Source organism: Lynx rufus, unplaced genomic scaffold (assembly GCF_022079265.1).
Source record: "Lynx rufus isolate CCGP_SWC_20201006 ecotype Redwood Valley unplaced genomic scaffold, mLynRuf1.p SCAF_21, whole genome shotgun sequence".
Taxonomy (NCBI): Eukaryota; Metazoa; Chordata; class Mammalia; order Carnivora; family Felidae; genus Lynx; species Lynx rufus.
Window position 1 is genome coordinate 27565798 of NW_025814836.1, and position 16662 is coordinate 27582459.

Below are 16662 nucleotides of genomic sequence, written 5' to 3' on the forward strand. Positions count from 1 at the left end.
CTGAGCCACCCAGGTGCCCCATCTTTCTTTTTTCAATGTTTATTTATTTATTTTGAGAGAGAGAGAGAGAGAGAGAGAGAAAGTGTGAGCAGGGGAGGGGCAGAGAGAGAGAGAGAGAGAGAGAATCCCAAGCAGGCTCCACACTGTCAGCACAGAGCCCGATACAGGGATTGTCACGAACTATGAGATCAGGACTTGAGCTGAGATCAAGAGTCCGCTTAACCAGCTGAGCCACCCAGGTGTCCCCAGAATGATCTTTCTAATTAGTGGTGCTGATCAATGGATACCCACATGGGATAACCCCCACCTGACACCAGTGTAATGTCAACTCCAGAAGACATGCAGCTCCAACCAAGAAAAGTAAAACAGTAAAGCTTCAAGAAGAAAACAGAGCATCTCCGTGACCTTGGAGTCTGTACGAAGCGTCTCCAACAGGACTCAAACTGCCAATCATAATGAAGAAACCGATACATTTCTATATCAAAATAAAGAACCCCTATTGATCAGGTACCAACGAGAGAATAAAAGCGCAGCTCACAGAATGGAAAACAGTGTCTGTAATGTGTATGCGACAAATAACTCATTTTCAGAACATCTAGAGAATTTCTACAAATTGCTAAGGAAAAGACAACCAGCCTAATGGAAAATGGGCAGAGCCGTGAACAGGCACTTTGCAGATCAGGACACCAAAAGGGCCAACACACACATGAAAGGGTGCAAATCTCCTTCACCATCAGGAAGACGCAAATTAAATGCACGAGACACCAGCGCACACCCAGCAGAAGGGCTAAGACGGAACATGCCCGTGAGTAGCATCTAGAGCAACTGGAGCCCCACGCGCACTGCAGAGGGGAGCCTCGGGGCCGCGTCACCCGCCACGGCAGCATGGGAGCTCACCTGGGCACCAGCAGCTTTACTGCCAGAAATGCACGTGTGCATTCACCAAAACCACGGATAAGCGAGTTCATAGCCCCAAACCGGGAGCTCCCCAGACACCCACCAGTGGGTAAAGAAATCGTGCCACGTTCTCCAGCAGATAACGCTGTGAAAATGGGGAGGCCACCACCATACACGGCGGCACAGATGTTTTCCACGGCGTCACGTGGAGTGAAAGAAACCAGACACAAAGGATACAAAGTATACGCTCACTTGTTTCTTACCTTCCGCCTGCCTGCACGTGAAATCACATGGTTTCTGTGACTTCTCTCTCTTCACGCGCAAACAGAAAGCTGAATCAGGTCCGCAAACACAGAGAACAAACTGGTGGTTTCCAGAGGGAGTGAGAGGAGGCCCAGGCTGCCAGTTACGGGATGAGGAAGCCACGGACGGAAGGCACAGCACATGGAATACAGCCAATGGTGCCGTAACAATGCTGCGTGATGACAGACGGTGGCCGTGCTTGCGGGCCCAGCATAACATACAGACGTGCGACTAATGTAACACTGTGTGTCAACTACACTAAAAAAAAAAAAAAGTGCAAGGTACATGAATGTGTTTACATAAAGTTTAAAAAAAAAAACCAGGCAAAACGAATGTGTGCCCTTAAAACAGGAGGGCCACTTTTCTTCGCCAGGTTTAAAGTAGGAGGGGCACGAGGGAGGTTCTGGGAGGCTTCTGGGTGTCTGAGTGTCCTGTGTTTGTTTTTTTTTTAATCTGGGTGCTCATTACATGGACGGTTTCAATTTATGAAAAATCACCAAGTTGGACACTTCTGATATGTGCATAAAACTGAACACTTACAATTTACGCATCAAATGAAATCTCACCGCAAGATAGCTTATAATTTTTCAGTTTATTTTTGATTATATTTGGAGAGGCAGATTTTCTATGATAGCTTCCAACCAACCATTGTACGTTAACCAAATTTTACACAAGCCATTTGAAAAAAGATCTAAAAATGTGCTTAGTTATTGGTATTATATAACGTTGATCAAGCACCAAGAGTGTGCTAACAGCTGTACAGAGCAAACATAGAAAAGGTTGACAGTCCCCGCCTTCAAAAATACCCACTGCTCCCCGAGTCTCGCACATAGAACTTAAAAGTCACACCCTTTTATTCATAAGGCATAAATAAGGAAGTCTGTCGCAGTTTTCATTGTTCATCAATAAATATCTAATACCCTTTCCCCAATTATCCCAACAATTACTAATATCTTTGCCTTTAAATACAAATCTCTGTAGTACAATATACAGTATATACTGATTTGGTATTCACACGATGGACCATGATATTCTTGCAAGTTGGTTATAATATGAAGCATGTTGAATTTCAACATTCACAAATTGCTACACCTCTTAACAGAATCATTTACTGTTGGCAGCACTTTTCCATTGTTTAAAAAAACGAGGTGCCGTCGCCCGTACACTGATAAACTGTAAACAAAAACAGCACTGCCTCGATTCCGATAAGGGCATCGGGACTCACGGCACATCAGAGCAGCGAGCGTCGGCACATCTACTAAAGTGGCCTGGCAGGTAGCAATCGCGTAGCCCCATGCCCTAAAATACTAACGCGCGACAGTCAGCTAGTAATGGTGATACAGAGGAACTTGCTTCGACCGTATCTGCAGTTTAAAGAAGGGGGGTGGTGGCGTAAAATATCCGAAAACCGAGCCGGGAAACGTTTTTTTGCTTTTCTGCAAGGCTGTGTTCGAAGCAAATTCAGACTAGAAGAGAGGAATACGATTATTCTGAATTTAATGACTGGCCGAGGGTATCTGATTTCAGGACAATCCCTTAAGTGAGAACATCTGATTGTTCACTTTTCAAAAGCAAGAGAAACGAAGTGAATTTTGATAGTGTATGATTCTAGGCGCCAGGCATGGGAAATCGTACTTCCTGTGACACGCCGGAGACGGTGGTACAAGGTGACGGCCGCTACGGGAGTCAGGCCAGTCCACACGGGATGAGGAGAAGTCTCCTTCCCAGCCAGACTCTGGTCTTGCCCCGCTCTGCAAGTACAGGGATGGGGGAGGGGGGACGGCTAGAGTGAGGGGATCCGGGGAAAGAAGGCTGTCACAAGCACGGGGTCAGGAGAGAGAAAAGACCCAGCCGTGAACTCCACCTTCTCTAGATCCCAAGGCTCCGAGCATCTGTCAGCTTCAAGCTGTGGCAAAGATCCCTAACTTGGAACCACACTCCAAGCGATAAAGCTGGGGATAACCCGTCCCCACTGGGGCCATCGGGTTCCCCAGGGGCATCACCAGCCCCGGGTGTTTCTTCTCCGTCACGCGGCGATGATGTCGAGTTGAATTTTAAAGCCACACTAGACGGAGGGCCAGACGAGATTTCTCTGCTACCTCCTCAGACAGGAAAAGGGTAGAAGAAAATTCTACAGAGTCCCTTCTCTTCCGCACACGGGGTGGGGCTTACGGTCACACACCCCGCCTCGGTAGCTAGACGCGTGGCTCAAGCAGGGCCCGTTAGGAAGAGGCGATGGCAGTTTGGTCCATCCGCCATGGTCCTACCTGGCAAGGACAGCAGGGGTTGGGCTTGGACAGGGTTTTTCTCATCCCAGGTTGGTGCATCTCCACTTCTCTGCAAATCATGGAGGAAGAGGTTGGGAGCTACCTATTATCTCTGACGCTCTCGTGGCTTAATCTGTGATAAGGGGGACTGTGTCACGGAGCCGTCCTGGACGGCAGGAGAGCGGATAGGGTAGCTCCCAACTCTTACAGGTGGGAACCCAGTATCCCCTTTGAGGGTGAAAGAAACAACCTTATTTAATGTACCCAACCCAGAACAGAGCACCAGAAGACGAAAATTCTGACAATAGACAGTAATGTATATATATATATATTTTTTTTCATTTTCAACGATAAATCCTCAGTTCTGCATACTAAGGCTTAAGTTTCAGTCACCTAGTTGAAAGTCCACAGATAAACAGGAGAATAAAAACAGTGACATAAAGGCCCCTAAACATGAAGGCTCACTACAGACAAAAGCATCCGTCCCTTAGTTGTTCACAGCGTGAAATGTTCCGACTGCCCCGTGTGGGGAAACGCAGACCTCGACAGAGCAAGCTGAGAGTCATTCGAAGGTCTTGGGAACGGATGCTGGATCCTACTGCTTTAAAATCTGAGATGCTCCCCAAACCCCTCTTTCAGGAATTTATTACACCGTCCAGAGTGCTTCTTCCTACTCTCAACATTTGTTCATAACCCACCTTGTTCTCAGAAGAATTAAGGTAGCGAGTTTCTGCCAATCATTTTTCTTTGACCCTGTAGCAAGACATTAGAGTCAAACGCCGAAAAGGATTCTCTCCGTGCAATTATGTCAAAGCACCATTCAACAGGTGGAAACTGGAATCAAATTCTGATCAAATTACAACAGCTTCCTGTACGCTGGAGAAACCTTGCTCTCAAGTTATTTAACAAAGAAGGACAATAAACCAAAACTAGGTGTTCAGATAGACATACGCAGATAGATACGTAAATGGTTAAATAGAGATTTTTTTTTTTTTTTTTTGCGCTGCTGACAAGTATTTGGAACTCTGGAGTTGGTGTTGCGTTGTGGAGAACACCTCCACGCCTTTATCGTATGACTGACAAGCTTTCAAGATCCTGTGAAACCCACCGGAAGTGGTTTTGTGGCACACAGAAACCACGGTCCGCGGTTAGAATGTCAAAGTTTCTACCTCGTCTCTACTCCTCAAGGCACAAGGACACGTTCCAAACTCTCCGACTCACGTGTGAGAAGGAGAGTGCCCGGTACCACCAGGAGACAGAAGACCAAGGAGCACATGGGAGACGGCGTGGGTGGCCGTGATTTTCCAGTACTGACCTTACAGTGCTGGTGAGCGGCTCTCCCCACACCCCGGGGTGCGGACAGGAAGATCTCCCGGCCCGGGTCCCTCGGCCTCGTACGCAGAGGGAGCACACTCCATGCTATGCCTGACTCGGCAGGTGAGCTCCTCCCTACGCCGTGCGCAGGAGAAAGATCCAGAATGTTCCATGAAGATCTGCAACGAGGATCATAATGGTGACCGAAGGGCAAGATTGAAAAGTCGTAGTCCTTGCTGCGAGTCAGCAGAGAAGTAGCATCCTCTGGGGACACACAACCTGTGACTTCACCTGCAACGCAACATTAAGGAAAACAGAACTCATCCAGCTCTCTCCCTCCGCGGCCCCAGGCAGGCACGTAGCAAATATCTGCTGCGTAACATATTCCCCACCGCGAGACTTCAATAAAATGGAAAGAATCCAATCAAGTGTTTTTTTGCTTAGAATTCAATTTGCATGTTCTGCTCGTCCGTTACATTCTTTTGGTAGGAAAAGATATTGCACTTCTAACAGCGCATCCGAGCGTCATTGAGTCAAAGCCAATAGGAGGGGAGGTCTCTCTAGAACGCACACTTCCTGAAGCGCACCTTGCCCACCAGCAGAAAGCCTCGGCGGCTGCGTCTCTACCCCAGCGAGCGGTCGCCACACGGCCCTGAGACCTCACGCCGCAGAGGGAGAGCCGGCGGCCGCCAGCCGTGCACGGCGGGGCGGCCCCGGGCTCAGGATTTCATCGTGCAGATGGGCACGACAACCACGAGGATGACCGTGCACGCGGCAGCGGCGACCAGAGCGGCGATCTTGCAGACCTTGGCTCGTCTGAACTCCGCTTCCTTACGCTTCAGTAACGAGTCGTAGCCCGGGGTATAAACATCCTCCATCCAGTATTCTAAGTTGTTTGGGTTTAAGGACTCCTGCGTCTAGAAGCAACGACAAGACGTTAGGGACACGGGAAGTACTTGAAAGCAGGTCCCAGAGCGCCTGACTCGTCCGCAGCCCGGGACCACCGCGACATCCGCCATGCCAGCCCCGCCTGACAAGGGCCACCGAGGCCTCGGGCTCCTACACACCACGACTACACCTGCCCCGCCCTTGCTGCCTGAGTCCACGGGTCTGACACGGGGAAACCACGGGTCTTCTCGCTGTGAGCAAGCAAATCAGGGCCGAGACAAACGGGGCTCAACGCCAGGGGTCTGCGGCCACGAGCGGGCCGGCCGGGCCGTGGGACAACCAGGGAACCTCACTGACAGGTATGCTCCCCTACCGGCCCTAAGAACAGAGCCCTTTGAGGCAGGGCTCTCTCGTGGCTCTGATTCCGTTCCCAGATCCACACAAAAGCGTCTACTGAGAAATCAAAGTCCTGTCCCAGACGAGCAGCTCACACACAATCTAAAATATGGTCAGGCCGCTGCTCGGTGTCCCGGTCCACAGGGCCGTGCAGACGGTCCGAGGGCCACGGGCTGCGTCCACGACGGCAGGCCCGCGCTGACCTCGGTCTCCCGTGTCCTGAGATTGACGCAGCGTCTGTAGGAGAACGCCACAGTTCTCCTGAACTGCCCGTGGACCCCGCTCCCCAGTGATGCGCTAATCAGTTCGTGTAACAGGGCGGAGGGGGGAGCGGTGTTCTCCCCCTCCGGCAAGAGCTTTTAATAACGTAGCGTCACGTGAAAGCAAACACAGAAATCCCAAGCGAGGTCACCTAAATCTCTGAAACACAAACAAATGTATCCATTCTGGAGATTTTCTCGGCTTGTTTAATGCTCAAAACGTGCACGTTGAAGTCGCTCGGACACACGCACAAGATCACAAAACACATCCTTTGAAACCTGTTTGAAAACTGCATTGTAGCGTGTTTTGGGGGGATGTTGGTGATTCTGACCCGTGTTACTCACTGGCCCGTCCTTCCAGACGCGCCTCTGATATTTGTCACCTGGCTCTGGGGACAGAGCAGCCTGGCCCCGTGGACGCACGCCAGGTGGGCCCGGTCAGTGGACGGGACGTTTTCCCAATTCCCTCCAGGCGTCTGCTCTGGGGCCCTGGGTCTCGGTGGGTTTCAGAAACAGCTCCCTTCCCTCGGCCTCAGATCCCAGGGCGACGACATCGGTCACTGGTGCTGGTGCCCGGATGCCCCCCGGGCTCTCACCCTGCCCATCGCACCGTGACAGCCCCTCCCTGACACTCCCTCCCTTCCTGGGCCATCGTGAGTGACGGGACTCTCAGGAACGGAAAGTCTGTCAGGACAGGGGGCTGGGTCTCTGCGGGAGCCCCCACTACCGCGTCCTCTGCTAGAGTCCCAGGGGCCCCGGCCTCCCCCAGCTGCCCGCTCCCACCATTAGGACGAACAGCCATCTTCAGGCTCCAGCCAGGGCTCCCTCCCCTCAAAGTCTGCCCTCCACGGGCACTTGCAATGTGTGGCTCGGCCACGAAAGCCCTTGAGCCATCTCACGGACACCGGACGGGAGAGGGGGATCCGGGACGGGTAATCTCACGGGGAGACTGGTCTGCCACGGTGAGCGGCCACCTGCGAGGGTTGGACGGCTGAACAGCAGCCCCTCCCCACCTCCACTCTGCACCTTCAAGACGGGCCCGGCCGCCTCTGCCTCCCAGGCTTGTCACGGAGGGAGGCCTGGAGCCAACCAAGCCCACCCTGCATGGCGGGTTCTGTCTCAAACAGAAGGAAGTCGGCTTCCTTTCACGGTCACGTACACCTTACAGGCCGGGACTCAGCCTGCAAAATAAACTATTTTTTATTAGCCTTCCCGATAACTTCAGGCTCTAAGGACAACAAACAGCGGTGATACCACAGTTTCCAGGGCCAGGGGCCAGGGTGGCTTGTTACCAGGCCCCCAGACCCTTGGAATGACAACAGGGCCCCCCCTTTGCTCCCGCCCCCGAGCGGGCGACCTCACACCCAGACACACGGGGCCCCGGAGATCGTCCAGATGGCACAGCTGTCCTGACATCACCTGAGTTTCCGAAAAGGAACGAGAACGAGTCAGGCCGCGCCTCCCGGCAACCCCTCCCCTCCTGCTTTGTGCAAAGGGCGCTCCCTCCTTGGCTCGACCTTAAGTGAGGTCACCAAAGCTCTCTAGTCTGAAGGCCTGCTGTTATTTCGGGCAATTTTGGGTTTATACTTATAAACGTGGCACGTTAACATGTCACGCATCTGTAGGGGCAAAAAGTCACCTGTGCCTGGGAACGGCCCCCTCCCCCAACTTCAAAAAGCTGTTTCAGGGCCCCCCGGGCAGCTCAGTCGGTTAAGGGCCGACTCTCGGTTTCGGCTCAGGTGATGACCTCACAGTCTGTGAGTTCGAGCCCCGTGGTGGGTTCCGTGCTGACGGTGTGGAGCCAGTTTGGGATTCTCTGTCTCCCTCTCTCTCTCTGCCCCTCCCCCCACCCCGCGTCTGTCTGTCTCTGTCTCTCAGAAATACATAAACGTTAAAATAAAGACGTTAGTCGATCTATGACTCGTTCGATTCATCTGACCCTTTCACGGTCGTGTACTAGTTGAATCATCCACGCCGTGAGACCCAGGAACGCAGGGGGAGTGGCCCCCACCGGGAAGCCGCACAGGGCCCTCCTGCAGGCCATCCAAGCCCTGGCCCATGAGCAGGAGGAGGACAGGACAGGGAGCGGCCCGGAGGGACAGTGGACACAGCACACGCAGGGACACAGCGTGCAGGGGGTAAGAGGGGCGAGGGGGCTGTCACCACAAGCCCCACCGTTAGAGTCTAGCCAGGACTGCCCCTTCCCCTAACTGCCGTCACTCAGATTCACTGTGGTCATTGCGGGGACACGCGGGGCCCCCGCTCTCTCGGCAGCCCAGGAGGAGGACCAGGGGCTGGGCTGGGTCCCGCACAGACTGAGGCTTGTCCGACCCGGGCCAGGCACTCGGCTCCCAGAACTGGCATCTCCTCGTCTGCAAGCCGCGGACCCTACGGTCCCCGCGCCCCGTGCTCACAGCCGCCCGGGAAAGAACACGCAGACCTGACTCGTTTCAGCATCACTTAACTGGCCCCTGAAATCCTTTCTAGCGCCTGCTTCCCGCCGGGGACTTGCAGTGCCTTCTTCCCAAACCTTCTCACAGCGGCTCTGCAAGGGACATACGGGCACGACCAGTGCACGGCGCGGAGCGGGCAGAGGGGATGTCCCGGGTCCCTCCGCAGAGGAGCCCAGCGCTGGGGGAACCCGAGGTCTCTGCCCGCCACACCGCGCCCCCCGGCCCCCGCCACTGGCATCTCCCCCACAGCCCTCAACAGGCCAGGTCGCAAAGCTCATTCTGCAGGTGAGGACGGGATGCTTTCCCGTGGTGACACAGAGACACGGGCAGGCGCAGTGTGCACGGGACCAGGTGGGGCTGCCCACCGACGTGTGCCCGAACCCCAGCCCCTCGTGTGGTGGCCAGACTCGGGCCACGAGTGCATTCACCGAGCTCCCGGGGGTGGCTCTTACCTGGGATTGCTCCACATGGACACATAATCCATAGCTTGGCTCCCACAAATATGTTTATCCCACGTGCTACATGTGGAAGGAGAAATCGGCTGGTGTTTCGTGAAGCTCTGTCTCAGGTCTCGTGGGCAACGAGAAGGATGTACACTCGCTACGGAGCCTTAAATGCACCGGTTTAAGCTGCTCGGCGGCCAAAGTCAGTCAATCAACCCCGCGTTCCCACTGCCAAATGTTTGCAAGCAAATCAGCAAAGTAACGCTCCCCTCGTTAAAGCCTCGGCTCTAAGGCTGATCAAGGTTCAGAGTCCCGGGGCGGGGGCCCCGGGGCGCCGGACGGCGAGGTGCCTCCTGCATGGGCTGGGGTGTGGGGGGGGGGCCTCCCCCCGCCGCCCGCGACCGCGCGAGACTCACCTGCAGGTCTAGGGCCGTCAGCTTGCCCTTGTCGCCCGCGTTCCTTGCGTACTCCTCGATGGTCCAGGAGGGCGGGCCCCGCTTCACCTCGGCCAGTTCCGTCAGCCGCATGTCCGCGTACAGGGGGTCATTCTTCATGTGCGCTTTGAGGGAGGCGGGGTAGGGGTGCGGGCTGAACACCTGCTCCACCAGGAAGCTGTCCTTGCACTGCTTGGGCAGTCGGTGCTGCGGGGGGACGCTGTATGGCCCGGCCGCCTGCAGAGGGGCACAGGGGAGGCCAGGAAAGTAGCACAGAGGCTGTGGGATTTCACGGCACAACCGGGCAGCCGGCGGCTTTCTACGGCGAGGCCCCGAGGGCGTCCGGGAAACGGGACCCCGTGGGCATCCGGGGAACAGGGACCCCGAGGGAGTCCGGGGAACGGGACCCCGAGGAACAGAATGCGGGGATTTAGCACAGATAGAAGGTACGCCAGGAGAGGGGGCAAGTGCCCAGGAAAAGTGTGCAATGGGATGGCCCTCACGTGAGCTCAGGTGACAAGACCTCGCGAACCAAGCCCTCGTGGCGTCACTGCCGTTAGCAGCCCTCCTCGCGCAGGCACGGAGCGGAGCCCAGAGAGGCCCCGCCGAGCAGGGGCGAGGCCCCCACGGAGCAGGGGCACAGCTGCTGGGGGCTCGGCTTCCAGCTGGGCTTCCGGGAGTCTCGGCCCCTCGTTTTTCCCAGTTTGTACCCGGTGCCGAGGAGTAAGCACCGCGGGCCCTTCCCCTCGAGGTGCTTCCGACATCGGGCCATCCTGCCCCTCGGGACGGAAGCAGCCAGAGGGCACACGCCGGGAGCCTCCGGTGGTGCTGAGACCCTCCGGGGAGCGGCCAGCTGGACAGCAGCGTGAGGTCCCGGCCCGGGGGACTCTGTTCTCCGTGAACCTGTCACACGGGGGTCTCACAGGGCCTCCGGGAAGCACTCGGTGACTGCCAAGCCTGGGTGGGCCCCCATCTCTGCACACTCTGCAGGCCCGTGACTGCCCGGCTCCCCCCCGTCCGTCCGCCGCCTGGACGGCGAGGCCCGTAAAAGCGGGGACCTGTCCGTGTCCGCCTTTCTCCCCCTCTCCTGCCCGATCGGACGGCCGAGCAGAGGGCCGCCCGCCCGTGTGTCAGGGGGTCGACACCAAAACACGAAGCCGCGTCCGTGACGCGGAAAAGCCAGGGAAAACAGGGCAGGCAGGGAGGAGAGGCTGCGGGTGCCGGAGGGGGACGTGTGCGTGAGCGCGGGATGGGCCGCGAGGCGCGAGTGCGTGAGCGTGGGCCTGCTCGTGGACCGGGCCGGCTGGCGCCACCCCGGCTCCCACAGCACGGGCTGCACGTGGCTGCACGAGAGCACAGGCAGCAGGCCCCCCCGGGCCCGGACAAGATCACTTCCGGCGCCTGGGGGCTCAGTCGGTGGAGCGTCCGACTTCAGCTCAGAGACTGCGGCTCTGGTCAGGATCTCGCGGTCCGTGAGTTCGAGCCCCGCGTCGGGCTCCGTGCCGACAGCTCGGAGCCCGGAGCCCGTTTCGGATTCTGTGTCTCCCTCTCTCTCTGCCCCTCCCCTGCTCGCGCTCTGTCTCTGTCTCTCAAGAATAAATACACCTAAACCAAGATTAACGTATATATATGTATATACATATATGTATATAAATCACATCTTTTACTACCCTCTTTCCTCCGATTCTGGACACTGAAAACTTGCGTGGAAGCCAGCCTCCCGCGTGGCTTCGCGAGCCCGCAGCCCACACCGCCGTCACGCCCTCCCCGGCACCGGCCCCTCCGAGCGCCTGCGGCCCGTCCCGCAGAATCAGGGCATCGGCTCTGGCCAGAAAGGGGCGAGGAGGGCCGCCGCGGGCGCCACTGGCCCGCGGCTCCCTGCCGCAGGGGGCACGAGCATCCGTGCACGCCCGCCCTGGCACCGACGGGGAGGTGTCGGCCCTCAAGGTGCAAAGGCACCGAGGCTCCCGGGAAGAGTGGGCACACGGCCGCGACGGCGGACAGCCGCGGGCCAGGCGAAACGGGCATCGGGCGTCGGGGAGCTGCCGTCGGGGGCGGGGGGGCCATTTCCTGACTGGGGACCCGCCGCCCGCTCCCTGCGCCCCGCTGTTTCGGCAGCAGCCATCCCTGGCTCGCCCGCGTCTCCCCCACGCTCCCCGCTCCGCCACCCCTCCTGAATCCGAACCCCGCTCTCTCCCGTGGGCAATACCAGGCACACGCTCCTTCCAGCCGGCGGACGGACCATCTGCCCGGGCCGTCCTCCCTGTCCTAACGCGGACCGTGCCCCAGATCTGGAAGGACAGCCGGGCTCCTCCGGGGATGCACCCCGGGGCTGTCCCAGCGCGAGAGCCCCGATTGGTGGGCGCGGATTAAATTACCTCTTTGGACTTCTGGTGCCAGTCCTTACTCTCCCCGGGGCCCCTGTCCTTCACCTCCTCCTCGCCGAGGCCCGCGCGGCTGGCGTAGGTGATGGTGCGCCAGTCTCTGGGCGAGTTGGAGGTGCTGGCGATTTTGGACTCCGTGGCACTGTTCTCCTCCGTCAGGGACCTCGAGGACGGCCTGGTGAAGAGGCTCTTTTTTAAGGCCTTGACGCGGAGGCTCTCGCTGTTGCTTCCGCTGGCCTCTGAGCAGCACCAGTCGGCCGCGCTCTCGGGTTTGGGCCCCCGGGGGCCGCTGTGCCCACGAAACATCCGGGGAGAGGCGCTCTCGTCGGACGGAGCCTCGCTCGTCCAGGAATTCAGGTCGACCTGCACACCCGCCTTCTCGGGTTGCTGCATTTTCTGATCCAGCTTATTTAGCTTGCCCAGGACCTGCGAAATTTCCTCGCGGACACCCGACAGCGACTCAAGCTTCCGCTCGATTTCGCCGATCCTCAGCACCAGCCTGCACACACTGGTCTTCAGCTCCTCCTCGGAGCGGTGGCTGCTGCTTTCGGGCTGGCTGCCCTTTTCTCCTTTGCTACCGGGAAGCCCGTTGGCGATTTTGGTTACGCTGTGCTCCGGCGAACTGTCACAGTCCGACTTGTGGAGCTGAGACAAGGACCCTGTGCTGTTGTAGCAGGAGGACTGCATCACCCCCGTGGAGCCACTGATGCTCATGTCGTCAAGAAATCGAAAAATGTCGCTGATGTCGTCGCTGACCACCTCCGAGTCGTCGTCCGACTGCTTCATGGCGTGCCTGTCACTGTACTTGCTCTGCCCAGAGGCGCACAGGTCCTTGTACTTCTTGGGCTCCAACACGTGCTGCTCGGTCTGGGTGCCCACGCTGCTGGTGTCTGAGCTGAGCTGCGCCCCCGTGCAGCTAATGCTCTTGTCTTTGAACTTCCTGACCGGCTCGTGCTTCTCCAGGTCAACAGGGGACGAGACCTCTTTAGGTTTGAGCCCGTCTGGTTTTGCCGCGTAGCCCCCGGGAAGGGCCTGCTGTGGGTCGCCTGGCGCGAGGTAAGTGGGCCGCCTGTCCGGGGCTGGGAAACTGGGGGTCTGGCTGCTGGGGTGTGGATATCGCAGCTTCTCCTCAGAGGGGTTTCTGTTCAGGAAGGACCGTTCAAAGTCAGGGACCTCCTCGGTGTTGAGGCTCCAGCTTTTGGCCGGCCAGGGGGTCTGCTTGCCCGGCCTCCCCGCACAGCGCCTGGCTTCCTGCGCCCCCGTCACTGGAGTGGGCCCAAAATACGTGGAGGCCTGCAGGTCGTCCAGGCTCTCGTGTTTGGCCCGCCTCTTGTCGGGCACCGGGGAGCACGTGCGGTTCAGGTACTGGCTGCTGTAGGGCATCTCAAAGCTGTGGTTGAAGAAGGGTGTCCTGTGGGGCTCCGGGTGCCCCCGGGGCTCCCCACGCTCCACCTCTGCCTTGTTGGCGGGGCCAACCAGCGTGGGCGACACGGCCATCAGGTTGTGAAAATCCTCCTTAAAGACGTTCCTCTTCTGGACACAGGACTGGATGACAAAGGGCTCCGTGCTGCCACCCTGGCTCATGGGCAGGGAGTCCTGATCTGAGACGGGCTCGCTCTCGATGTTCATGGGGAAGTAGGTTCTCTGCATCTCACAGGGCTGGGGGCTGGCGACGGAGTAGGGCGCCAGCGCCTGCAGCCGGTCCAGGGAGGCCGCGCGGCTCTTCAGCTCCTTGCCGACGCCCAGCAGGAAGTTGGGCTCGGAGGCAGGCACGAACTGCGGCGGGCGGTCCTTGGGGTCCGCCTTCCGGCCCTGGGACGCCTGGCGGGCGGGGTGGCCCCGGCGGAAGGGCCTGTCGCCCAGCTCGCAGCCGAGGGGCTCGCACTGGGCCTCCGCGTCCGGCCCGCGGGGCTCGAAGGGCGCCTCCTTGTGGCGCCCCTTCTGCCGGCCCGTGGGCAGCTTGCCCTTGGCCGCGCCCCCGTTCATCTGGATCAGGTTGAATATGGTCACGACGTCCGCGGCCACCATGATCTTCTTCGACTGCTGGTTGTTCCCGGGGCACTTCATCTTGTCCTTGAACAGCGTGGCCGGGAAGTTGGGGTCCAGACAGGCCGTGTAGAAGAGGACGCTTCTCAGTCTGGCGAGCTGGGACAGGTCGAAGCGGGCACACAGCGACTTGCACAGATCCTGGTAGGAAACGGTGTTTTGCTTGCTGTCCAGCTCCTCCAAGACCTTCATCAGGAAGAGGGAAGTGTCCTGGTTGGTGTCCATGGCTGAGGACGTCAGAGCCTCGCGGCCGACGCTGAATGCTCCAGTCCGTTCTACAGTGACAACATCACAAAGTAGAGGGAGATCATAAACACCGGTGTAAACAGGCTGGTTACGAGCCACCTAGCGACATGCGAGGAGCTTTTTAATTTAAAAGGGCAGGGGCGCCTGGGCGGCTCAGTCGGTTGAGCGTCCGACTTCAGCCCGGGTCACGATCTCACAGTCTGTGACTTCAGCCCGGGTCACGATCTCACAGTCTGTGAGTTCGAGCCCCGCGTCGGGCTCTGTGCTGACGGCTCAGAGCCCGGGTCCTGCTTCCGATTCTGTGTCTCCCTCTCTCTCTGACCCTCCCCCGTTCATGCTCTGTCTCTCTCTGTCTCAAAAATAAATAAACGTTAAAAAAAAGTTAAAAAAAAAAATAAAAGTGTATCAGCAGCTTCGGAAACATTCATAGCCTACGACTTTTAAGTCCCTTCCCAGGAACCCACCTTAAAGAAATTGTCGATGATCGTGATTTATGTACAAAGATGTTTGCTGTGATGGCGTCTATAACAGTGGAAAAATGACGCATCTTGAATGTCCAAATAACAAAGGAATGCGTACATAAGATATGTTATGATAAACAATGACTCTTTGAAGCAGTAAGATTAGATTAAAGCGCATCCTCGTGATGGAGTACCACCCATCAACAAAAAGGAGCAAACTACCAGTACAGGCAACAGCGTGGACGGGGCTGACAGGCATTGTGCGTGAGCGAAAGAAGCCACGTGCGTGACGACGCCACTTTAATGACGCTCGGGAAGACACGTCGGTGGTCGCGGGGGCTGGCGGACGGTGCTTCCCTGACTGTCTACATCTGTCAAAAGTCACGCAGCCGTGTGCTAACACGTGTGACTTTCGCTACAGGTGAATTACACCTTCATTTAAAAATTACACACGGAAGACTTTTTAATGACAAAAAAAAACATGACACAATACTGAGCGAAAAAAATGAAAATTAGCCTGTATGTGTGAGAAGGTCTTCATTATACAAAGTGATATATTCTTGGAGATGACAATGAAAGAAATTAACGGACACTGAAATGCTAACAGTGGTTACGTTTGGATGGTAAATATGGACTTTTTTTTTTCTGAACGGTAATCTTCGTTCCTCAGTATTTTATTATGCAATTTTTCAAACATAGAGCAAAGTCGAGAGAATTTTATAGCAAATACTCATACACCCGCCATCTGGATTCCACCATTAACATTTTACCGTATCTGGTTTCTCACATATCCATCCATCCTTCATCGGGCTATCTTATTTTGTTTCTAGTGCACTTCAGGGTAAATTGCAGGCATCTGAACACTTCCCCCTGAGCGTTTCATCATGCGTATCATTAATCCAAGTCCCAACAACAGTTCACAGCTTTTCTTTAATATAAGATCTACACGGGGCGCCTGGGTGGCTCAGTTGGTTGGACGTCCAACTTTGGCTCAGGTCATGATCTCCCGGTCCGTGGGTTCGAGCCCCGCGTCGGGCTCTGGGCTGATGGCTCGGACCCTGGAGCCAGCTTCCGATTCTGTGTCTCCCTCTCTCTCTGCCCCTCCCCCTCTCACTCTCTGTCTCTCAAAAAATGAATAAACGTTAAAAAAAAAATAAGATCTGCATGCACAGATCTTAAGGGTGCGTTTGCTGAAGCTTCAATAAAAGCACGTCTGTGTAGTAACCAACCCCCCTGGAAAGATCTAGAACGTTCCGAGTGCCGCAGAAAGTTCCCTCGTACCCCTTCCCCTTCCCCCTGTGTTCTGATGTGTCCTGCGTAATGTTATTTTTCTTCACGATTTCCCGTCCTCTCTGAAATTCTGACGTCTGCTATTTCGTAATCAGCACACGGGAATAATAAGCCTTACTTCGAAATGGACGGAAAAGCCACGTTAACCAGTCCCTGAACGGAAACATTAAACACACCGAACCGAGGGTTTCACAGAATTCCCTAAGACAGAGTAGAGCCCATCCATCATCGAGGACCAGGTCTGAGATTTGCCAGGACGCCCAGGACACGCGTCTTCGGCCGCACCTGCTGGCGGGCCAACCTGCTGATTGTCAACTCGGCTCTGTCTGTGCGGGCCCAGCCCGTTCCCCCGTTTTCTACAGGAACCGCATCTTTTCTCTGGGCTGGTTTCAGCGGCTCCCGGCAGCGGGCTGTCCCTCCCGAGGGCAGAGCTCCCACGAGGAGCTCCCACACGTGTCTGCAGGGGCCACGGTCTGGATGTCCCCGTGGGGAGGAGGCAACGGGGCCCCGAGGGGTCCCGTTCCCGCCCAGAGGGTGCTGCGGGGAAGCACGCCCTACAGGGCCACCCGGCCCGCCCCAA

General features: G+C 56.8%; 1 protein-coding gene across 2 annotated transcripts; it reads right to left on the minus strand.

Annotated features, from left to right (window-relative positions):
- Nucleotides 1–1753: 1753 nt before the first annotated feature.
- Nucleotides 1754–14367, minus strand: MINAR1 (membrane integral NOTCH2 associated receptor 1). Of its 2 annotated transcripts, XR_006963345.1 has the most exons (4): nt 12034–14367; nt 9638–9892; nt 5369–5698; nt 1754–4960 (listed from the first exon to the last, which is right to left on the minus strand). XR_006963345.1 is itself a non-coding variant. In XM_047086498.1 (3 exons), the coding sequence occupies exons 1-3, from the start codon at nt 14308–14310 to the stop codon at nt 5501–5503; spliced, it is 2730 nt and encodes a 909-aa protein (XP_046942454.1). In that variant the 5' UTR covers nt 14311–14367; the 3' UTR covers nt 1754–5500. The 2 variants fall into 2 exon arrangements, 1 of the variants encoding a protein (XP_046942454.1); XM_047086498.1 differs by having other exon boundaries at nt 1754–5698.
- Between the last annotated feature and the right edge of the window lie 2295 nt (nt 14368–16662).

Coding starts and splice junctions, on each gene's coding strand:
- MINAR1 (XM_047086498.1), bottom strand. CDS start 14,310: ATGGACACCAACCAGGACACTTCCCTCTTCCTGATGAAGGTCTTGGAG. Junction 9,893..12,033: donor GGCACCAGAAGTCCAAAGAG/GTAATTTAATCC, acceptor GCCCCTCTGCAG/GCGGCCGGGCCATACAGCGT. Junction 5,699..9,637: donor TGACGGCCCTAGACCTGCAG/GTGAGTCTCGCG, acceptor CGTTGCTTCTAG/ACGCAGGAGTCCTTAAACCC.